Source organism: Chrysemys picta, chromosome 3 (genome assembly GCF_011386835.1).
Source record: "Chrysemys picta bellii isolate R12L10 chromosome 3, ASM1138683v2, whole genome shotgun sequence".
Lineage (NCBI taxonomy): Eukaryota > Metazoa > Chordata > Testudines > Emydidae > Chrysemys > Chrysemys picta.
In genome coordinates this window covers 117,520,763-117,545,716 of record NC_088793.1, presented here as the reverse complement: position 1 = coordinate 117,545,716, position 24,954 = coordinate 117,520,763, and the positions used below count along the sequence as shown (strand labels likewise).

Here is a 24,954-nt window from a genome sequence, read left to right as displayed (position 1 = left end):
GGTCTTTTAGTGCTCTTCCTTTTGAATTCCCCATTCCTAAAGAAGCGGTAGCAACTGGTAACACCAGCATGTCTGGGTCTTACTCCTATTAACAGTTAAACCATTTCCTACACCTAATCATACTGTAAATGTGAATTAAATACATTATAAGCCTTATATATAATATAGAGCCTGCTGCAATGAAGAGTGTATTTGCTTAATACAATATAAACATATTTAAATATTTAAATACACACATACACGCTTGCTGAGAGTCCAATTTTTAAACTAAATTAGGCACCCAAATCCTAACCTGAGGAGTTCGAAGGTGAATAAATGTTCATTTAAGGTGTGAACTTATATGAATAAATTTCAAACTGAAGATCCAAATGCTGGACTGGATACTGAACACTGAACATAAGTACCCAAACTTGAAGCCTGGGCTTTTGTGTGTGTCTATATGTGCACAAGCACAGACATTTACATAATGTATGTGGGCCAGATTTTGCCCTTAGTTACACTAGTGTAAATTCCTGGATTTAGAGAGGTGTAAGTGCAGGTAGAATCAGGCTGACTATGTGTGTATTATATATTACATTACATTACATGACTCAACAGAAAAGAGCAGCTGTATTTTGCAAGTTAACCATGGCCACACTTAGGCCTAGTCTAGACTAGAAAATTGGTCAGGGATGTGAAAAATCCACCCCCTTGAACAGCATAATTATGTTGACCTAAGTCCCCATGCTGATAGTGCTAGATCAGCAGAAGAATTCTTCCATCGACCTAGTGACTGCCTCTTGGGGAGGTAGATTACCTACACTGATGGGAGAATCAACTGGTGTAGGCAGTGTCTACACTGAAGCACTATAGTGGCGCAGCAGTGCCGCTGTAGCATTTTACGTGTAGACATACCCTTAGAAAAATGCTATCATCTGAATTCTAGAACTATTAAAAATTCAGTCTGGATAAGTACCTTTCAATCATTTATTGCCTACAGGACAAGCTGATCACATGGGTATAAAAATTCTAGGTGCACCGATTGACTAACACATTTGGCTTGAAGCGAAATCAGATCAGTTTCCTTGTCATGTCACCAAATATTAGAAAGAAATGAATGACTTCCTTGCCTAGTTTGTTACACTGCTAAATTCTGCTGGCTCCTTCTGAATGCTGCTCTCCCCAATGCACTTCAGGAAGAGTGCACATAGGTAGTAGTTAAGTATTGCTTCAGGAAAATACTGGAACAACCATATTTTCTTGATAGACATCTCAATTTCATTTCATTTCAAGGTCATCCACAGACAAGTCACCCTTTCCTAGTCCTTAATGCTTTATGAGTGACACAACCACAAGCAATGTAACCAAGGAAATGATTCAATAATAAAAAATAAAACAGATAATTCTGGATAAGCTACGCAATATCCTAATTTTTGCAATCGGTTTTTCATTTCTGCTTTAACTTGCTAATAGCTCTCTGAGTTGTGAGACTGCTTTTCTCCTGCCCTGCTGCCTTATTTCTTATACATTTCTTAGGGCTCCTCTACATCACTAATTTTTGCAATGGCATTTGAAAGCACAATAAGTCCTGTTGGTATAAACCCTGCTTTACAATAGTGTAGCATGACACCTGCATGGGGGGAGTGTAGCTTCTCCAGCGCAAAAATACTTCAGGTAGACAAGTCTTGAGTTGCCAGCTACATACTGGCGTGAGACACCAGAGGTTCCAAATACATTATTCATTCTGAAGAAGTAGGATATGTTGTGGCATGTTTGATGCACACCCCTTTTTGTTTTCTCCAAATGTTTGTTTTAATGTCTGTGCTCCATTGAACAGGAAAATGACCATTTCCCACGGTAATGGATTTTTTTTTAATTCTCTTTCTTGCTATTGCAATTATTCCATAAGTAGAGGTACCATAGAAAGTCTCCTGTAACAGAGCTACCAGTGTTTGGGAGTACTGTCTTTTTTTCATCTCCTGCAGACAACAGAAATGGCTCAATTCACCACTGCATTGTTTTAGTTTTATGCTGGTGCAACTCTGTTAATTTCATGGGTGAAAAAATGGAGTAATGCAGGGGTAAATCAGGCTTCTTATCATAAAGAAAGATGAGTGATGGCGGTGGTAGGAGCTGTACTGCAACTGAGTGAGGAGCCACTAAATGTTCTGGATTCACTTTGAGTTCCTCATTTATTGTCGCTCCACTCCTCCCCTCACACACGTGTTCACAAACATAAAGTTGGCACCATTATTACACAGGTCAGAGTTATCTGCTTCTCGGGCTCTTTAGAAAAAGAGCCAAAAAGAGAACCTCCAATTTTTCTGTGACATACCATCTCAGGGTATCCTTGATCAGAAAAACTTTATGTTATGTAAATCCAGAAAGAAAAAAAAACTTTGAGGAGTGTTCTTCTCTTAAAAATGTAGTTTTAGGTCACAAAAAAGAGATACACAAATAAGACAGAGATATCCTTCACATAAGGAAAATACCTAGTTTAGTCTCACCAGAAACAAATTTTAAACACATGTATGTATGCTTGTGCATAAATCCTTCAAGGAACTCTTCCCCTCACCACTCACCCTGGATTTATTTTATGATTGTTCTTTATTTTAAGCTTCACTTTACTTCAACTCCTTTCACCAGACACACTTAATATGACACTTTTCCATCTACCTCTACTTCATGGATGGGGTAATATAGTATGTGGTTCAACAATAGTCTTCCCTCTCCATACACTGATGTCCACAGAATGAAAGTGTGTTGCAAGCTTTCCACAACAATAAAAAGCTCAGGTCTGTCTTTTCATGTAGGATTTGTCTACACTGCAGCTGAAAGGTGCGACTCCCAGCTTGGGTAGAAGTACATGCATAAGCTTTGCTCAAAATAGCACTGGCACAGACAGCAGCTTGGGCTAGCCTCCAAAGCGCATAGCTGGGGTCTTGGACAGGCTTGTACTTGAGCGATTAGCCCAAGCTGCAGCACGAGCTGCTGCAGTCACACTGCTATTTTTAGCATGCTACCTTGAGCAGAGTTAGCCTGTGTAAGTCTACACCCGCTGGAAATTACACCTCCCAGCTGCAGTGCAGAGACAGCCTTAGAATGGAATTTTCAAAAACGTTCAGCTGTTGCCAATGTCAGCTCCCACGGTAGTGATGGGAGTTTTCAAAGGAGGCAAAGTTAGGCTGAGTCTGAATACATTTGAAAATCCCACATTTAACAAAGAGAGTTGGGATTTTCCTGGACACTCAGGGAATTAGGCCCACCAACTCTCAGAAAATCATGGAGTTTAGGCACCAAAGTTCCTTAAACTCCTTTGAAAATCCCACATAAGCTTTTCTACAGAAATATATTTTAAATAAATATAAGCTAAAATTGGGGAGGGACAGGAAGAGATGATGCAAGGATCTTCTGGAGAAAGGATTACATGACTGTGTTTATCAGCCACGCAGGATGCTAGCTAATCAACTCCAAAAGCACCAGTAATCATGATGTTACGTTTAATGGCATTAGCAAAAGCTGTGGGCAGGGAATTTCAGGGATTGTCTTGTAGTCTTATCAAAACCAAGGATGTCTGGAACCAATTGGAGACTGTGAACCAATACCAGCTGCTACTTGTCTAAACCTTTTAAACTACGATAATTCTCCCTGCCCATGATTTATACACTTGAAGACTAAAGGGGAAAACTTACAATCTAAAAAGCAACAACTTCAAAGTAAAACTCATCCTGGTCCAACATGTTAATTACAATCCATGGGCTAGCAGCTACAATCCTTACTCTGCTTTTAACTTGAATGAGGCAAATATCCCATTGATTTCAGCCTGAGTTAAGACTAGAGGATTTAACCCCATGATGCACATACAGAATAGCCCCTACTTCTAATTTAAGACAAGAGGTAAAAAAAAGTCAATGCAACAAACAATAGCAGGGAATGGAAGGAGGAGAAGAATGATAATGGGTATGGTAGGTGGTTACATGTATGATTGGCTAGCTAAACAGACTTGATGGTTTTGAGACATTAAAAAAAAAAAACACCCATACACAACACAACAGAAAACACTTCTGGCCATCCACCCAGCCATTATCAATTGTAGGTAGGACAAAGGAGAGGACAGTCAGATTGCCTGGCCACCTGGCAAGCTAGAATTCTTCCAGGTAACCGCAAGTATTTTGTTCCTAATAGTAAATGTTTTGATTGATAGACGGAGATCTGCAAAGCCAACTAGGGGGGGTTGGATGCTCAATTCCCATCAATGGCATCCAAGTCCCATTGGTTTTAAAATCTCAGCCAGAGGTTATAAATCTCCTTGAAGAAGTAGGTTTTGGAAAGGGAATTAAAAGAGGACAGGGATTGGCATTGTATACATTATAGTCAGAAACAGAGGTCCAGTTTTAGAGAGGTGAGCATGGGAGAAAAACAAAGGGAGCATCCACGTAAGTGCCTTGAGAGAAAAAAAAATGAGACAAAGGCAGAAAGATAGAAATGAGATAAATTGTGGCAGATCTTGAAGACATGGATGAGGTACTTGAATGATGTAGGCTGAGGGCCACTAAAGGAATTGTAGAGTGGTTGAACATGGTTAGAGTGCTAGGCAAGATGGATTATTTTTGCAGCAGATACCTGGACTGGGGAGGAAGACGCTTCAATAGCTGAGGTGCAAGAGGGAGGAGGCTTGGAAAGGATTTGGGAAGCAAGGATTGCTCTTGGATCACTAGGAGAAATGGCTCCTAGATCAGAGAAAAATCTATTAAGAAATTGGAAAACAACTAAAGGGTAAAATATATGACACCCTTACAGCATGTGATGAGCTAAGATGCTTGCACTGTTCGTATCTGTGCTATTTTATCAACCTATAGGATCTGCTACAGGACTGAAATATATGTAAATAGTTAACAGATAAGGGCCTAAAGTGACATTGAAAGGTATATAGATGCCAACTCCCACTGATTTCTGTGGGAGTTAGGTGCCTAAATACCTTTGAGGATCTGGACCAAAATGCCAGTCGATGCTGGTCACGAATATGTTGCATTATTCCTGGCTTCTTGAATGCAGCTCTTTACATGGAGCTCTGAGAAGGATCATTTTAGGTAGGGAAAGCCCAGTGTAACAAAAACCATCTCCACACAAATGGTTGAAATGGGGTGACAGAAGTAAGAGCTGACTCATATAAAAAGGGGACAAATATAGACAAAACACACTTAAAGATTGCTCTAAATACTCTCACATGAAAAAGCTTTGTACTCACAGACTGAGCCAGAGTTACAAAAAGAATCAAAATCCTTGACACATGATATGATTTTAAAACAAATTCTTCCCATTGCACCAAACAAAGCAAAAGGAGCCCCGGTAAAGGTGAGGAGAAGGAAAAGATTTGTTCAACACTTTAAACTGATGTGATTTTTTCCCCCATACACAAAACACTCTGCTCCTTGCTAACAGAAATGACTGCAACAGGACTACTTGCATGAGTAAGAAGTGCAGGATTTTGCCCCGAGACTTTTTTCCAGACAGAATGTATCCTTAGAAGCTGATCTGGGGAACCTACTGTGGCCTCATGGATTTAAAAGAAAAAAACCCTGCTGTTTTATAGAAACAGCTTTTCGACCACATTACAAACAACACAACTCTTTGCATTCCATTCCTCAGTTCTCAGACACAATCCATATTGCACCCATCTGGATGAATGAGTCACTCACTATCAGGGGACTGTGAAAAGATCTTTTTATTTTGTCATGTGTTCCTACAGAGAACTTAAAGCAGCAACTATGGCACTCTTCCAGGAATTTGTATAACATAAGGGTTACTTCAGCTATCACTAGATCTTTGAAATCAAAGAGATGAAAAATGAAAGAGAACACAGTAAAACAACATTAATGTAAAATCAATAGTATCCTTTATTTACCATTCTGTCTAATAAGTTAAGAAACATTAAAGAAAATATCCTGAAATAACAAAAAGAATACAAAGGGATTAAAAACAACAGACAGCTAGCTTTTTCCAATCAATGTCACTTCTTATCGCTGGAAGTACAGATGTACAGAATATTTACCATATTGACCACAGTATGGAAAGGAGTCATCATTTCAGGGTCATAGCATCAGTGTCAAGACCCTGATTCTGTAAGGCACTAGGCATGTGCTTAACTTCAGGCAAGTGAGCAGCCCCATTGGACTATTCACATGCTTAAAGTTAGGCATATGCTTAAGAAACTTGCTGAATTGGGGCCCAATCTTATTAGGCAACTTGCCTTCTGCAAAGAAGAATTAGCCTGCAGCCCATAATCTCCAGCCTCCAACACGGTTTCTCCAAATGCAGAGATGCTCTACATCTTAAGTTTAAAGAAAATATTTTATTCAAAACCTTGGTTGATTTCCTTTCTTGATTCAGGATCCGCAAAATGGCAAATGCACCAGTGTGACAATCAGAGCAACATTTCCCTAACTTCTCTCCCTGCCTATTTACTTCTTTCCATAGTAGTGAGCTATCACTAAAATGGAAGCATTTTACTGAGGATGGAGAGAAGGACAATTTTACACAGTAAAAAATAATGGGCTAGAACCTCAGCTGGTGCAAATCAGTGTAGATCTATTGTACTCAATGAAGTGACACTGATTTACACCACCTGATGCTCTGGCCCAATAAATCTAGATATCAATTGTTAGTCCCCGAGTGCACCAATTTTAAAAAAAGTAACTGGATCGATTGCAACTAAAGCTGTATTTCTCTTGCAGCAAAAACAGCAGGGATCCAGCAAAGTGCTTTGGAAAAGATTTCCTTGGAGAACGGGTACTGTGACTTTTTACTCACGTATGTTATTATCTAACAGTATTAAATTTCATTCTTTCAAAAAAATTATGAAAAGTTGGAGCTTGGGAGGTCACTTTGCACAATAAAATAGCTTGAAACTAAAGTCATGATCTTATAAATGTTTGTTGCTGAAGGAGAAATCTATTACATGTTAAACAGAAAAATAATCTGTTAAATGTTAAACAAACCATGTAATGCATTGCCCTCTAAGTGGCAATGAGAGAGAGGACAGTAGAGGCAGGCGAAGGGGAACTAGTACAGTATATTTCAAGATGACTTTCAGTGAGCAGAATGCAGTCCTATTGATCTTGCTATTTTGGCTTTTATGGTGACAGACAAAATACACTTAGTTAAAGGAAACCCAGGAAAACTCCCATGAAAGTAATTCCAAGCACGTGTCTGCTTTTCCCATTAACGTTTCATTGTTTTAGTGCCTGCTAATAAAAAGAAAATACCTCTCCTCACAACCATCTGACAAGTGAGTTAAGTATACTGTCCACAGCAAATGTGAATCATGTCAGCTACATCAAAATTATTCAAAAAAACATGATTATGCTGCCATTTTAGAACCTGCAGAAAGAAACCCAGAATGCATTCAAGCCGATATTACTCTAAGTTATTCCATACGATTCTTTCTTTTAAAAGAAATTCATAACAAAATGAAGAGGAACAGGGAGGGAAACAGCCATGTGATTGAAAAGTAGCAAATACATTAATAAAAACATTAAGAGATACATACTGCCTTCTGTCCACAGTGGACTTTCCATTCATGCTGATAGACATTCCCCATGTGCACAGATGCTGGCCCCTACTTTTGATTTATTTTGCAATATTCTTTTTAAAATAATTCTATTTAAAGATCTCCTGGACATGCACCTGACCCCACTTCCATTGATGTCAAAGGGAGTGTTTTCATTGCCTTTAACAATAGTTAAACTGGGCCCCAGGATTGTAGCATATATTATGATTTATTTGCCTACTACACAACCGTACACATGTTTAACAATTAAGTGAGCCAAAGTGGTTAAATGTGGGTGCCTAAGGTGTGCCTGAAGATAAGTGTATATGCACCCACTTCATGTACAGACCCTCATGTACAAAAAATGTGCACTTACAATGTTTGGTGGCAAAATGCTACTGCAGCTCCAGAACAAAAGTAACCGTACTAGTGCTGTTAGTTCTGAGAAGGGTATGAACTGAGATGTTTAGTATGGGATTTTCAGAAGTACTCTACTTTGTCCTATCTCCCGTCCCATTTAACTCAGTGGGAGTTTTACTATTGACTCCAATGGGAAAAGAATTAGCCCAAGGTGGTGTGCTTTTGAAAATCCCACCCATAAAGTATTTATGATATACGTAGACAAAGACAAATATATCACAGCTCCCAGATCTGCGAAATGGCATAAACAGATTTCAGACTCACAGCTAATCCATTAGATATGGCCCCTCCCAAGACCTTTGTATCTGTAGTTACAACAGACTCTTTGTGGGTTTCCCCCATACAGTGGATTTAATTCTTTTAAAGCTTATGCAGTGGGTCACCATTCTTTGTAAGAGGGCTCTAAGTCTGCTATTACTGGACTGGGGTCCCATATGGCTCTAAAAACACTACATCTACTGATGGAGGCAGTCCCTGATCTAGGAGATACTTTGGCTACCTGTCTGGCAGCCGAAATATCAACAAGCCCCGAGGCATAGAGTTATAAAAATAACACCTTCTTCTTCTTGATGGTTTTTTTGGGGGGGAGGGGGCAACTATTATTTTAAGCTTTACAATTCTTTGGATTGCCAAATGTTAGAAATGCAATCATTCTTTATCAAATGCTAGCAATCAAACCCACCAAATTTCAAACCTAATACTATTAAACTCCCCAAACTCCTAAATACCTGAAAGTTTAAAAACATATGTACACACATTTAAATACAGTATGTACACATACTTAAAAATTCACATGTACAGATTCCCATACTGTAACCCCTTTTCAGAGGCTAGTGAATGGTGTGACAAGAACCACATGCTGCAGGGATGTAGATCTCTCCCACTGCCTAAACTCCCCTCCCGCCAAAGCAGAGGCATTCAGTATCTTGCTTTTTAACAACACAGATGTTGAGGAAGATAGAAGCTGTAAGTCTTGGGGAGTTGTAAGTTCCTATAGTAGAATTTTCCCTTGGATGGTAATAATCACAGAGATTTTACAAAGTGCAGGACTGGGCCCTAAATTTAACCACTTAGTGTGAAATCTTGGCCCAATGAAGTCAATAACAAAATTCCCATGGACATCACTGGGGTCAAGATTTCACACATGAAGTTCTACGGAAGAGCAACTAAAATCATTATTATTAAATAGAGTACCAGCCTACGTTGTTATATATTAGATACATAAGAAAACTGAGGGAGAGGCACAGTGATCTATACACATGACTCCCATTTATATAGACTGACGCTATACGATCAAATTCTCATGTGTCAGACTAAAGAATTGCCCCATAATCTATAGCGCCACTGTTCACGAAACTGGGTAAAAACAAACTAAACTACACAGAATTAAAGCATAGGAATGTGATTTCAAAATCATTAATTTTAAAATTATATTTTAAGGTCTTTTTAATGCATCCTATGCTGTGACTTCTGAATTAAGAGTTTAGAAAGCAAGGTTATCTACTGCCTTCTCACCCATGTGACATGGCCAACAGACATTTAGCAGTTGCAATAAGAGATCATATAGCAATCAGTGAGATAAAAGCCAGAGAAAAGTCTCATTATGAATTCATTGTGCGCAAACTACGCGCTGTTTGTGAATGATCCAACTCACTCTTTGCATCATTCGCCTGACCTTGCGAGAAATTCTTAAACAGAAGTTTAATGGGAATGAATCTTCTGCAGTGCCAGTGATGTATTTTAATTGCGAAAGACTACAGCCCATTTTTTCAGTGAACCAGACTGGGAAACAATGGAGATATTCAAGCCTTGGACTACGTAATTAGGAGAAATTAATATGCCCTCATTAAGGCTGTATCCATGAATCACACTAACCTGTTAAAGTCTGTTCCTTTAAATAGATGGGTAAATAAGTAAATATTTACCTGCATTACTTCTATTATTGAACAGCAGGTTATAAAGTAGTATAGTACAATAGATTCTCCCCTCTGGAAATCATGGCTTCATATCTGAGTTTAGGTCACAAGACTCAGGGCCTGACCCAAACCCCACTTCAATCAAAGGAAGTTTTTTTATTCACTTAATTGACTTTGGAACCTCGGTCTTTACCCAGGCAGAACCGGCACTAGGCGCTAGATTCACAAAGGAATCTAGGTGTGGTGATGCTGAGTGTTGCCACCCTTAACTTTTAGGAAAAAAAAAATCACTGGGATCCACACTTTTGATTTGTTTTGCAAAATTCTGGACCAGGAGCCTCCTACGCCTGAGGTGAGAAACCTAGCCACTAAGCTAAAAGTTATGAGGAAGGTCCTCCTCCCGCACACCCAGCGTTTTGTGTAAGCATGGCTATAGGGGTCCAATAGGGTAGGCAAAGTCTGAACATGCTTACTGGATCAGGCCCCGCAGGCAAGTTAGGCAGAGAAATGCCTATCTTCCCCTGGTTTGTGCATTGCTTTGGGGCTTAGGCATCCAGACACCTGGCGTGGGGCTGCTGTGCATAGGCTGAGAGGCAGAAACATAGGCAGATGAGGAACTTTTACTGCCAACATTAGTATTGGGCACCGAGCAACTTTAGGTGCCTACAGAGTTCAGGGGGTAGATTGAGGTTCCTAAAGTGACAGTTAGGTGCTTAAGTCCTTTTGTGTAGCTAGCCTTGGAAGTCTTGTGTAAACAGACTAGAGGATTTCGCCCTAAACATTAAGAATTCAGATTCCACAACTGTCTCCTGGTTTTGTTCCATATGTTAATGCTGTTTCATTCTTAATTCTTATATGAGCAGTTAATAAACTATAAGCAACAAGAGCAGAAGACAGGAATGTCTGGCAATTCACCCAACACAAGTATAACATAGACCTTGTTTGACTTTTGCAGCATGCTACAGAAATATCCATTTCCATATGTGGAAACTTGATTAGTTGTCCTTACAGGCAGTTAGCTTCTATAACCACGGGCTAGGTCTTTTGTATGGCATTGTACAGCTGCCAGTGATTTCCCTGTTTTGAAGTGTGAATCCATAGGGACACTTGTTCTCCAAGCCTGGGAAACATTAACAAAATCTGAGCCCAGAGCAGGTGAGCCTTTGTAGTCAAGCCTGTGTAACAAAACTCAGTAGCAGAAATTAATACATTATTAGTAGTACCTGATTCTCTATGGCCTTCCTGTTTTTTGGGTCGCTGACAATTGAGAGCTGTAATTCTGCCATCTTTTTCATCTTGCTATCCATGTCAATCTTCTGGATAAGGCTCTTGGTCTGGTTTTTCAAAAGCCTGACAGTGTCCTCTTTCCCAAGTTTCTTTGCAAAGAGGGAAGCACAAGCTGAGTGTATTGCTGTAATCCAGTTTTCCAGGTCCGTCTGGCTTGTTGCCTACATAACAGATCAAGAAAGCAACATTATAATCAAAGAGGACTTAGGTGATACTAAAAAGTTTTTGTCAGGTGCTTTGATTTTTAAGAGCTTGATGCTTTAAATTATGCATGTGTGTAGAGTTAAGTTAAGTAGGTTGCTGCTAGCCTTTTCTCCACTCTCTCATGGGGTATGTCTACACCGTGATATGAAACAACCCAGGCATGGCTGCGGCTGGCCCAGGTCAGCTGACTTGGGCTGTGGGACTATAAAATTTCAGTGTAGATGTTCAGGTTCAGTGTGGAGCCCAGGCTCCATGACCCCATGAGGTAGGAAGGTCCCAGAACCTGAGCTCCAGTCTGAGCCCTAATGTCTACTTTGCAATTTTTAGCCCCGCAGCCTGAGCCCTGCAAGCCCGAGTCAACTGACCCAGGCTCTGAGACTCAATGTGGTGGGTTTTTTATTGCAATGTAGATGTACCCCATGATTGCTACACCCAACCTTTCACTTGTGAGTCCTGCCAGCCCTGTGAGTGCCGTAGAATCAGCAAGCACAAGAGCATTTCTGAGAGTTGTGGAGGTGAAGCTCAACCCTCCAGCCAGTTAAGAAGTAAAACTGACAGGCTATGAAGGTAAGTTTCCTCCAATCTGATTTGGTCACAAGGATGGTGGCCACAAAACTGATTTCCGAGGATAGGGGTCTGCATATTTAAACAAGCACAGATTAGTGGAGGGAGCACAGAAGGACAAAGGAGGATGCATTTTTATAAAGTGTCTGGAAACATCAATTAAAAAAATACAGTTTTGCAGCAATGTATTTTTCCTTAGGAGGATGGCTCGACGTTATGAACCTCTCCAACAACATAGACAAGTGGTTAGTTTCCTTAGATTATTAACTACTTTTTTGGGTTCCAAACCTCAACGTTTAGCGGAAGCAAAATTCCCTTTGAAGTTAATGGAGTCAGGGGTGGGTCCATCCGTATAGAACTGTGGAGTGCTAATAGATGCCTTACAGCATAAGTTACACTCTGCTTACTTTAACCCCATCTATTCCAGCCCCTCCATTATTTCTGTAGCTCTGGCTGGCTGAGTTCACTGATGAAGTATCATGCACCTGAATGGACCAGTGACAGACCTGGAGGAGCTCTAAAATCATGACAGCAGCAACAGTTATCACAGCTAAGTATTGTTTTAATTTCATGCCTGCAGCCCTCCTCCTTGTCAGGACCAGACATTTCTCAATCTCTTTTGTCCTCTATCTGAATATCATTGTTCTACTGTTACACAGTACACTGCTCACCTTACGCTCACATGACATTTGGCTGTCTAATTCTCATCATTTCTGTCTCTCTTGACTGACTCTGATCCTCTCCTCTGCTTCTCATCTGGGTTACACTCCCTGTTCCCACCTCTTCTTACGTACCCCTTGCCTTTCCCTTCCCCAACCAGCAAAAAAAAGCATTAATGGAGTAGAGAACATGGCCTCGGTTTTCACTCAGTCCTCCCTCTGGCAAAAATCCCCATTCACGTCAATGGAAGTTTTGCTTGAAGATAGGATTGAGTGAAAGTCCGAGGTACAGACTAAGATTTGTCTTAAAAACAAACAGATGTAGATAACACACACATTAGCACAGATAGATAGCTTACTGCTATTAATCATGTTTATTACAAGGGCCAACCAAGAATGGGGCCCCATTGTGCTAGGCACTATACAAATACAGAGCAGCTGACTGTCCTGTCCCGACCCTGAAGGGCTTACTCTCTAAATAGATGGGACCGACACAGGGTGGTAAAGGAGTAGAACACACAGGGAGTGTGAACAAAGTGGTTGCAGCAAACAGCATGCTAGTTCCACAATTTCTGGGGGCAGAAGGGAGGGGATCAGATGAATGGAAAGAAAAGGGAAGGGAAAGGGAGTGACAGAGACAGGGCAGTGGAGGAGAGGGTAAGAGGAATAGCTGTGGAATGAAACTAAGGTGAAGAGACTGTAAAGGAGCAGGAGGGGAAGGATTGTTTCATAGAATGTCAGGGTTGGATGGGATCTCAGGTGGTCATCTAGTCCAACCCCCTGCTCAAAGCAGGACCAATCCCCAGACAGATTTTTGTCCCAGATCCCTAAATGGCCCCCTCAAGGATTGAACTCACAACCCTGGATTTAGCAGACCACTGTTCAAACCACTGAGCTATGGAGCAAACAGTCAATCAGCACAGGGCACATTACTAATTATATGATATATAAAGACAAATTAAAAATATCATTACCTGAAATAGATACACATCTCCAAAAGAATTGCTGAGGCAAAACACATTTTCCTTCTTGGGATGTTCAGGGACAGACTGCACTATGCTGTCCTCTGCAAACAGAGCATATCTTGGTGAATTGCTCTGTTCCATGGAATTCCTGCCATAAGTCTCATAAAACAGCAGGGTACAACCTTTGAAAAAAAGAGAAACAAAGTGAGCTTCCAAAGTTCTTTTACGCTACATGCGGTAGGAATAAAGAATTAAGATGCAAGACACACTGCTGTCCACCATTGGAATTTAAAAGAGAAGTATTACTAAACCAAGAGAAAAGCAAAGGTTAATGGTGGCTTTGTCAATAAGAAGGGAAAACTGATAACTACTAAACAGGAAAAATGTTTCCTGAAAGACAGACTTGGGCTGAAAAAATAAATTATAGCTTAGTAAACTTAGAATGTCAAAATGCTAGAGCAGTGGTTCTCAACCAGGGATCTGGGGTCCTTCAGGCATCCGCGAACAGGTTTCAGGGGGTCTGCCAAGCAGGGCCAGAATTAGACTCACTGGGGCCCAGGGCAGAAAGCTGAAGCCTCACCACATGAGGCTGAAGCCCGGGACTCTGAGCCCCACCACCTGGGACTGAAGCTGAAGCCTAAACAATGTACCTTTGTGGGGGCCCCTGTGGCATGGGGCTCCAGGCAACTGCCCTAATGCCGGCTGTGGATTTTGTATGCAGGAAAGTAATTGCTGTGGCACTGGTGGGCCCTAGAGTTTTTATTGCACGTTGGGGTAGGGGTGGGAGGGGGGTTCAGAAAGAAAAAGGTTGAAAACCTCTGTGGCTAGAGCACATAGAAAGGCTGCTCAGCTGAAGAAGCTGTTGTGTTTATTTAATCATTTATGGAGCCAGTTTTCTCTCACCCAGTCACCTGGGAAACCTTAATATTTGCTAAAGGGGATTAGCAGACGCTCAGTACTTTTGATCTTCAAATACTGTAGAAAATGAGTAAGCATCTCTGGAGATTAACTTTGGTTCCCTTGTTTCTATCTGCAAATTCTGTAGTAAGACATTGATCACTATCCAAATAACTTGGATGTTTTAAAGGATTTCCCTTTCTTGGACTGCATTCTCAGTTTTTCAGATAGAATGACATGCCAGATAGCCGATTGCCACATCTGCATCCTGGAACTAAAACTCAGTAACTAAGCTGATAATCATATATATAATAAAGAGATGGTTGGGGTGACCTGATTGCAGTCTAGAAGTATCTACATGGTGAAGAGAAATTTGATAATAGAGAGGTCTTCAGTCTAGCAGACAAAGGGTATAACAAGATCCAATACCTGGAAGTTGAAGCTACACTAATTCAGACTAGAAATGAGGTGCAAATTTTTAACAGTGAGGGTAATTAGCCACTGGAACTATTTACCAAGGATTGTGGTGGATTATCCATCACTGGCAATTTTAAAATCAAAGTTGAATGTTTGTTCTAAAAGATATGCTCTAATTTAAACAGGAATTAATTCAGGGAATTCCTATGGCTTGTGTTATACAGGATGTCAGACTAGATGATCACAATGGTCCCTTCTGGCTTTTTAATCTATGAATATATATCTGTCCTGAACTATAGAAATATACAGTAAAGGGTTTGAAACTGAGACAAACAAGGATTAACATTCTACCTTTTTCCACCATTTTTCAAATTAGGAGCCACTGTAATGCAGTTTAGGGCCAAAATTTAAGTTTTGCTATAAAGTGGTGATTGTGAGAATAGTGGTGCGTCTCTATGTGTGTGCACGCATGCGCGTGTGAGTGCTCTTATGGTGGTGTGTGATGGGGATGTTATACAACCTAAAATACAAATAGAAATGTTTCCGTTTTATACATTCTTTTAAAAATAATTAATTGAAAACAGATTTCCTCCCCCATTTTTAATGTTCCCCTGACTAGTGTTGGAAATCCAAAATCACAGCATTCTAGTTCATGAGAACTGGAGGTGCAACCTGGGTCACCAAGTTTAGATGTAAAACCAGCTCCAGCTTCAAATGTCCTCACAATTCAGGGTTGTTTGGATTCTGCTCTCCAGTTTAACCCATTATAGAAATAGGTGCATGTTGGCTGTTAAGGACTTATGGAGTTTGGAGCCAATGTTCTCGTTGTGACCCATCTCTAGAGAATTAAGAGAAACAAAAGTGAATCTGACCAGTCTCATTTCATTCTCTAGTGTGAATTAAATATAAACAGTAAATTCAGAAATTAGCACCCAGGTGGCCTGAGTGCTAGGTTGATACTCAGAGGAAAGAATTCTCTCCCTAATATACCCCACTGAGATCACTGCAGTCCAATAGCTGGAGCAGCCTACACAGACATTTATGTGCCCTTCGCTACAAACACATACACACCTAGGGTGTCTGACATCACTGGCCAGTGTAGCCGCAGCTTTATCCCCAGCCTGCTATGCTCTGCTTCCCCATACAATAGAGCCACACTAAGGACTCTGTGCAGATGCAGTGACAGGGGCATGATTTGCTCTGAAATAAGAGGTATTGCGCCTAGTGTAGTCACTTATAGCTCAGCAGAGTGGGCGTAGCAGTACCAAATCCAAATTCTGCACTTGCATACATCAGCAGCAGCGTTTTACAGCCACTATGTACACACACCTTGCACAGACATAACTGCGTTATGAGGTTATGCACAGACTGGGTTAGAGGTTTAGAATTCAAGCCTAGTTTTAACGGGTTGGTGCTTTGTTCTTGTATATATTTCCCAGTTTTCTTCAGTCAGAAAGCACTGTACCATCTCAAAGTATTTTTGACTTATCTGGATTTACTGTTCTGTTTATAAAAAGTGTAAATTACATTATTTTTAAATTCTTTCTAATACCCTCAAGGTGTTATAAGAACATAAGGAAGGGTATTTTAATATATATTTTTATCCTGGTAGTTTTCCACTAATAGTAAGGTTTTTTAGAGGAGCAGGGCATGTTTTAGAGTTCAGCCAAGTAACAGCAGAACTATGATCCTTATAAATAGATAGGTCCACACATTCTCCCTATTCCTGATGCTGCACTGGAACGGATTATAGTCTATGTGTTTCAATCAAAGCTTGTACTAAGGGGGAATTGGTGGGAAAGCAATTTCCCTTGTTAAAATAAATTAATTAGAGGGGACAGATGGGAAGAAGAGTTCCCCTCGTTAAAGGTTTACTATTCAAGCTCAGGTCTTGTCAGCATACTAAGTAAAGTGGAGGCCTCGGGACACTGATAAATCCAAGTTTGGTAGGTAACCAGAAGGTTGTAAGCCTTTTGCATATTTATAATTAAACACATATCAACAGAATGCAGAGAAACATGCTGCTCTCATGGCTCTTTTAAAAATGTATTTATATCTTGGTTATTTAAATTTCCAGAACCAATTAAACCAAGATTTGATCAAAATCTACACAAGGAGTTCTGAAGCAAGTTTATTGATCTTAATATAGTATGATATATAAATAAATACATAAATTAAAATAAAAGAAGGAGGCCTTGAAATCCACACAGACAAGTTTATTTTGGCAACAAAAATCTTTGCAAGACAAGTAAAGCGTATGTATGATCAAGGAAATGAAGGAAATGTCTATTTATGAACAACTAATAAAGAAAAAAGATCCAGCACCATGAAGGTAACTATAACACTAATCCCATGTGAAAAGCATTCAAGAGACACTTGTTTCGTGTGAGTCTTATTATGTAACATATTTAGCATAAAGTGTTTTGTTGGTACTTTAAGAAATCTTTCAAAAGACAGATTAAACTCATATTTACACTTCAGTGTCTAAACAAAGGTGAGGAAAGGGTGGTATTCAGATACTGCTTTTTCTCTTTACATATGCTATTTGCAGGCATGATTCATTTTACTGCCTCAGTCTAGTGATAAAGAAAAAAGTGATTTAACCTGTTAATTAAGGCTTTGTCTACACTGGACTTTCATGAGTAAAACTTTTGTCATTTGGGGTGTGAAAAAAAAACAAAACACCCCGAATGACAGAAGTTTTACTGACGAAAAGTGTGAACAGCTCTTTGTCGGCAGGAGAGCTCAACCACCGATAAAACTACCACCTCCCACTGGGGGTGGTTTTTTGTTTTTTTTGGGTCGGTGGGAGAGCTCTCTTCTGACGACAAAGAGCAGCTACACTGCGCACCTTTTAGCGGCACGGCTGTAGCAGCACAGCTGTGTCGCTAAAAGGTACATAGTGTAGACACAGCCTCAGTCTGACTGCATTTTGATCGCTTAACCACAGATCTCAGAATTATCGTGCAGAATTACTGTATTTTTTTCTTTCCTGCTGGTTTACTTTGTATGAGTTGACATTGCAACATTTTGAACATCGCCAATACTTCCAGCACGGTATTTATTTTTCTTCAGGTCTAGACCCATGCATGAGTCAGGTAATAATTTTGAAAAGTGAAACCTGTGGGAAGGTTATTATATTCTCTCCTCCAGTCTCAAATATGCTAGGAAACTACTTATTTTGACTATTTCCTTACTTATTAATTTAGCATTATATTAACTAAAATGCAATTCCCAGTGGTGTAATCTATGCAATTTAGGAAATCACCTGTTAAATTCCTCCATCTCCCCACAACAAAATTGTATGTTGATTTTCCTCCACGTATTTGCTGACACCCATCCGCTGCTGGTAACACACCTACTTCCTCCATTATACTCAGCAGCAAACATGCAACCTTAGCTCTGACACAACAGTCATCCACCAACAGCTTTCCCCCCCCCAAAAGATTGACTCCACACTGTGCTGTTTCATGGCAAGGGAAGAAGGGGGAAGAAGAGTGGGGAGGAGTGTAGACCAGTGGTTCTCAACCAGCAGTCTGGGAGCTCCTGATGGGCCGCAAGCAGGTGTCAGGGAGTCCACCAAGTAGGGCCAGCGTTAGACTCACTGGGGCCCAGGGCAGAAAGCCAAAGCCCCGCCACATGGGACTGAAGCCCAGGGTCCTGAGCCCCACCATCTGGGGCTGAAGCCAAAGCCTGAGCAATGCAACTTTGCGGCGGGGTGGCCCTGTGGCATGGGGCCCCGGGCAATTGCCCTGCTTGCTGTCCCCTAATGCCAGCCCGGGCTTTTGTAAGAAAACCAGTTATTGGGCACAGGTGGGCCATGGAGTTTTTATAGCATGTTGGGAGGGGGGGCCGTTCCTCGGAAAGAAAAAGGTTGAGAACCCCTGGTATAGAGGGCAGCGGTGATGTGGGACAGCAACGGGTGGGGAGGAATCGGTGGGATTTGAGGTGCCATAGGAGAGAAGAGAGTTTTGTGCCGTGGACATGGGGCCATGGCTGGACTGGGGAGTACCAGGGCTCTAGGGAGAAAGGGAATCCAGTGCCCCTCTGTTGAGATTTAGGTGCTAGAAGGGTTTCCTCTGCCACTACTGCCTTAACCCCCTCAGCACAGAAGGCAGCAGCACTATGGGATGCCCTTTACGTGTCAGTGCTGCAGCACAGAGGCGCGTGGCTCTCCATGACATGCCTATGTGGTGCACAGGACAGCCAGGGCCATGATGCTGAGGAACTGACTGTCTGTGTTGACACATCAAGGCTTCAAGAAATCTCAGTGCACCACACAGCAGCACCACGGGGAACTGTCTGTGCCACAGCATCAGTGCATCAAGGGCTACCTTTGACCCATATATTAAATCAATTTATACCCACTTACAGATGTGTAAACTCCGAATTCAACGTCTCAGCTAACCCAGGGAAATGTCCATGGCCCCCCATTCAGCTGTGCATTTTCTAACCCATAATGCTTCTTGGCTTGCTTTGAACCTTTGAGACTGGGGGTTGGAGTAACCTAAGCTGTGGGCTGGACCACATGCAAGTGAATGGACGATGACAGGAGTAATACACTGGCACTAGCACTGATGCTCATCATTAGTGAAGGAAGATTAGTAGGAGGATCTGTCACAAAAGCCTGAAATACCGTTGTGGACACCAGAGGTGGGGGAACCACCAGTCTAGTGTGTTTATAAGCGAAAAGAGGAATGTAGAAGTATTAAAAATAAAAGTGTTTTTGGCTTTCCAGTACATGAATTCATAGTCATTTAGTGGCTCAAAAAGTATCCCCAAAAATAAGAGTAAATTTTTGCTCAGGAACAGATAATTAGTCAGTATTGTTCTAATAAATAAAAAGAACAAATTTAAAAAAAACTGGAAACTTTTCTGCCCCCACCAAAATGCACAGGTGAGGAAATTGTGAACACAAGCACCCATCTGTGTGCTAAGTAGTCATTTCTATGTCCAACTACAGTCACTCCGATTTTTAAGGTCAGACCATCTTGATTACCTAACCTGACTTCTTGTATAATATAGGCCATAGAATTTCATTAAGAGTAACACCTGGTTAAACCAGAGCATATCTTTTAGAAAGACACCCAATCTTAGATGCACACATGAACAATTTTGTGGCTGCAAGTGGGATTCCACTTTTTAATAATCTGGCCCTGCCACACAGTATCCCCAGTATTGGGAACTCTCATGATTATTACATTTTTTAGAGCAATGGGATTTCAGAGAGTGCTGGAGCACGACTTGTGATGATACGAGAAACTCCAGTCCCATTGCGAAATTGAGCCAGAAGCCAGCAGAATCTCTCCCCTACGATCACCTTTCTCACAGGGGAGGAGGGGGGAGCAAAGAGCCCAGCAGCTCAGCTCAATTCTGCTCTCCCCCCCCCCACCTTTAAAAACACGGGCAAGATGGTGATATTGCTCCTCTTTCCCCCAAACTGCAGCATCCATCCTGGGAAGGGTCAGAGGGGGGTGAAGAGCCCCCAGAGGTGCCTCACCCTCAGCTTGGAAAGGGGGAGTGGGGACCCCATTACAGCCCTCCCAGGCCTGGGAAAAGGGTGAAGAATGCCAGGAGGTGCAGTGGTGAGGCTTTGGGGGTCTGGGGGAGGGTCTGAATTGATGGGGGGCTGGGGGCAGTTGAACCAAAGGGGACTGAACTGATGGTAAGGGCAAGATGAATTGCAGGATAGGGACATGCAAAGGTGCGAGAGTCCTGCATCAGAGGCACCAAAACACCTTACCCAACACATTGGAGAGAGAGTTGGCAACACTGCAGGGGCAGTTCAACAATCAAAAAACAGACTGAAAAGACACTATTTTTTTAAAATCTCATGATTGTTTGGGGCAGTCGTATGATTTCTGGGGATCCAAATCCTGATTTTTGACCTCTTGAGGTTGGCAATACTGCGTCCCCTCCTGGACGGTCCCAGCCCTGCAAGCATGCTGTACCTCAATTTGCTTACTTGTTCCCCAGTCTGTCCCGACTCCCAAACCCAGGACAGATGCCACACCTCAAGTCCTGCTAGACACCTTTTTCCTCAGGCTGTCCTTTTACAGTCCATGGCAAAAACCAAGCATATTCTGCTTCTTCAACAAAAACAATGAGGAGTCCTTGTGGCACCTTAGAGACTAACACATTTATTTGGGTATAAGCTTTTGTGGGCTAAAAACCACTTCATCAGATGCATGGCATGGAAAATACAGTATAGAGGTATAAATACACAGCATATGAAAATATGGGAGTTGCCTTACCATGTGGGGGGGTCAGTGGTAACGAGCCAATTCAATGAAGGTGAAAGTGGGCTATTCTCAACAGTTGACAAGAAGGGAGGAAAAAAAATCACTTTTGTAGTGCTAATGAGTTCAATGGAATCAAGGCGGCCCATTTCAAACAATTGACAAGACAGTGTGAGTATCACCAGGGGGACTACTTTGAGTAAGCCTTCACCAGCTTTGGGGGTAAGATGTTATGCTTTTATGCAGGACTCATGTTATCACCAGGACCTAAGTTCCCTTTAAGCTGCACGGCCACGCAGGAGCTTAGGGCTATGGTGGGGAGCGACATCTCTCTCCCAGCCCCGGACCTGCCGTGGCCAGGGGAGAGGCCCCTATCTCGCAACTGCAGCCCTGGAGTTGCCGCAGTGGGGAAAGGTGCCTCTCTCCCCCAGCCCAGGTGCTGCTGCAGGGAGAGAGAGCTGGGGGGAGTCCTCTCTCCCTGCTGTAGGCCAGGGCAGCCTGCACCCCAACCCCCTCGTCCCTGGCCCCACCCCAGAGCCTGCACCGCCAGCTGGAACCTTCACCCCCCTGCATCCCCAATTCCCTGCCCCAGCCCAGAGCCCCCTCCTGCACTCCGAACCCCTTGGCCCCACCCCACCACATGAATTTTGTTATGTGCACCAATATGGAGGTGATGTGACACACATCACCTCCATATTGGTGCATATAACAAAATTCATGTACATGCATGGGAAAAATTAGAGGGAACACTGACCTGACCCCTCAGTCTGTAGGCTGTCACTCCTCTCTCATAGTCCAACCCTCCAGGTCTTTTCCCAAAAACATCCAGTCACTTCTGTCCGTGGTTTGACCCTAGACCCAGGGTCCCTCGCAGGAGTCTGAAACCTTCCTGCAGTCATCTTCTCCAGCCCCTCCTGGGCGCCTGCCCAAGCCTCTCTGGTCTGGACAGTCTCCACTATCCATTCCAGAGAGTTCCCTCCCCTTCAGAGATTTCCCATCCTCCCTTTCATTAGTATCAGGTGCCTTCCCCTTATCCCCGAACAGGCCCAAGTGGGAAGCGCCTACCTTGTCAAAAAGGAACTGGGCCAATTTTCCTTATAGGGACTAGTCACCCTGTGACAGGTCCAGAATTGATTTTAACTGCAAAATTATCACATGCATTCTCTAAATTGACACATACCTAATTTTGCATGAGTCCATAAATCAGAGAGCTGGACAGGTAATTACCCAATTTCAGTATCAAATGCAGGGCTGCCCACCCAAAGCTGAAGGTGCAAATATAGGCCCACTTTTAGGAAGGTACTTAAGCACATACCTATTTTTAAGTGTGTGAGTAGATGACTTGTGTACTTAAAGTTAGGCATAGACTTAAGTATCTACCTGAATTAGGCTTTGTCCACACTACAGACCCTACAGCTGTACCCCTGCAACTGCGCTGCTGTAAGGTTTCCCATGTATCTGGTCTAGGCTGGCAAAAGTGCTCCCACTGGCATAATTAAACCACCCTTAACAAGCGGCAGTAACTATGTCGACAAGACAGTGTCTCCCACCAACATATCGCTGTCCACACCGGCACTTCTGTTGGTGAAACTTTTGTTGGTCGGAGGAGTGTTTTTTCACACCCGTGACCGACAAAAGTTTTACAGACAAAAGTGCTAGTGTAGACATAGCCTAAGGTATTCAGGGGTTAAGTTTCAGTTCAAAATGTTATCTAGGTTTCATTTAAAAAAAAAAAAAAAAAAAACCTACCACCAAACAATGGATAGCACCTGTGTTGGCAGGTTAAGAGAGTTTAACAATGATTTACCTTTGAGTGTTATCCAATACTGTTTCCACTTTCTCCGTGCAACCAGCTCAAGTTTTTTCTCCTTCTGTAGAGTTACCAATGGCTTGAAGAAGAGCCACCCTGCTTTGCGCACAACTCCTTGTTCTCTCTCATACAGCAGATCCAGTTGCTCTAAGGAACTGAGTGATTCACTGCTGGAGTCCTCTGTGTCTGTTGATGTATCCGTATTCTCAACGTTAGCTCTGCTCATGTCCAGCTCCCTCATGAAGTTTTCATAAATGTTCTGCCTCAGGGCATCACTGCTGATCGCATTAGTGGATTCGCTTCTCTGGGGCAGAATGTGGCCAGAGCCAGATGACCACAGTAAACTAGACATCTGCGAAGGTGCCAGAGTGTTCGTAGCGAGGTTATCAATTCTGCTGTCAAAGTACTCACTCAGATCTTTGGATTTTGGCTCCTGTAAATAATGCAAATTGCAAGTAATCTATGGCAAAGAGACATATTTTATAGCATCTAGTTTGTTTCATGTTTTGTCATTGTAAATTCCATCAAAGTGTGCCTGCTTGCACCATGATGGTGCCTGTTAATCCCAGCAATCTTTGCTACTGTCAGTATTACTGCAACATTTTTATTCAACAGAATCCCAGTAAAGCTAATTGCCAAACCAGCAATGTTTGCTGACTCAACAGGCCTCCCAAAAATAAAATAAATACATAAATAAATCTCAAAACTCATTGATAATTGCTGTGATTTGATTTCCAACAGCCCAGTGGGCATTGTGAATAGAACCATATACTCCTGACAACGGTGAATTAATCTGTTTTCCTGAGCATCGTGAAACAGGGACATGGTCTTTTACACATCGACCTGACTATAACAGTAACACTGATAAGACTAGTTTTGCTTATTACAGGGGTTTTATAATGGGTGAAATTAAATTCAATCTAGGTAGCAAGGTTTCAATATCTGACCATTTAAAAACTTTGGATCTTTGGATTAACAGATGTAAATTGATTACTTTAATGGCAGTAGGCTGATTTTGCCTCCTGAGGATCTGAAACATGTCAGTCTGAAATTTGAAATATTTTTAAATGCACTGAACTCACCAACTATCTGCCAAGATAAATGTGCTCAACTTCATTTTAAAACTAAAAGAAAGTGTGTTGGATGATTTGCACGAATCCAGGTTTTAATATGCAGTGGTGTATATTTTCTAAAGATTGTAGACCTTGCTATTTCAGTGAGGGCTTGACTCCTAGATCCAGCAGTGTATTATGAAATCCATTTGTATGACTCATGCTTGTATGATGCAATTTCATTTCTTCTGCAACCGGGCAGGGCAGTTCCCTTTTAAGTTCTACATATGATTTTAATTCCACGTTGGTGATGTGGGATGTTCATTCATTCCTGCAATAATCTGTCTATATGGAAGATCTGAGCCTCATGGCCTGACTCAGCAAGGTGCTGAGCGCCCTCAATGCCCAGTAGGGTGACCAGATGTCCCGATTTTATAGGGACAGTCCCGATATTGGGGCTTTTTCTTAAATAGGCGCCTGTTACCCACCCCCCACCCCACCCCGTCCCAATTTTTCACACTTTCTGTCTGGTCACCCTAATGCCCAGTGACTTCAGTGGGCACTCAGGTGTCTTAGTATTTCACAAGATTGGGCTCTTCAAGCTAAATTCCACTGTCAAGAAGAACCATCCCACCAGTCTGATGGAAGGATTTATCTCCCATCCAACTGTATATTATTGACATTCTTAAAAAATACATTATGCTTAAAGAATAAGCAAGAGAAAAACTATTTGCTGCCTTTTGTATAGAAAAAAAAATTAACAAATTTTACTTGAAAATACCCAGGGGCTGTAAATAGCTCAACCAAAAGTACAACTATTACCCAGGAAAATGTTATTTTTTGCTCAAGTTTACACTGCTTCTATAGTAATATTTATTTGCACTCTGACTTCTACATACGGATAAAGTAAACAAACACTGGTCTCCGTGAACTAGTCACACCAGAATCTTGGAAAGCAACTGCATTTGTTTTCACATCCTAGATGCTGCACATCAA

The 24,954-nt window shown here is 41.8% G+C and overlaps 1 protein-coding gene across 4 annotated transcripts in view; it reads right to left on the bottom strand.

The window, feature by feature from the left end:
- TIAM2 (TIAM Rac1 associated GEF 2) overlaps positions 1–24,954 on the bottom strand; it is a 235,778-nt gene that overhangs the window by 85,604 nt on the left and 125,220 nt on the right. For all 4 annotated transcript variants that reach the window (XM_008177654.4, XM_065588849.1, XM_042848258.2 and 1 more), the window contains exons 5-7: positions 22,904–23,339; positions 13,553–13,725; positions 11,088–11,312 (exon numbers count right to left, since the gene is read on the bottom strand). In XM_008177654.4, coding sequence (XP_008175876.2) covers positions 11,088–11,312; positions 13,553–13,725; positions 22,904–23,339 — 834 coding nt within the window. The remainder of the gene's footprint in view (positions 1–11,087; positions 11,313–13,552; positions 13,726–22,903; positions 23,340–24,954) is intronic.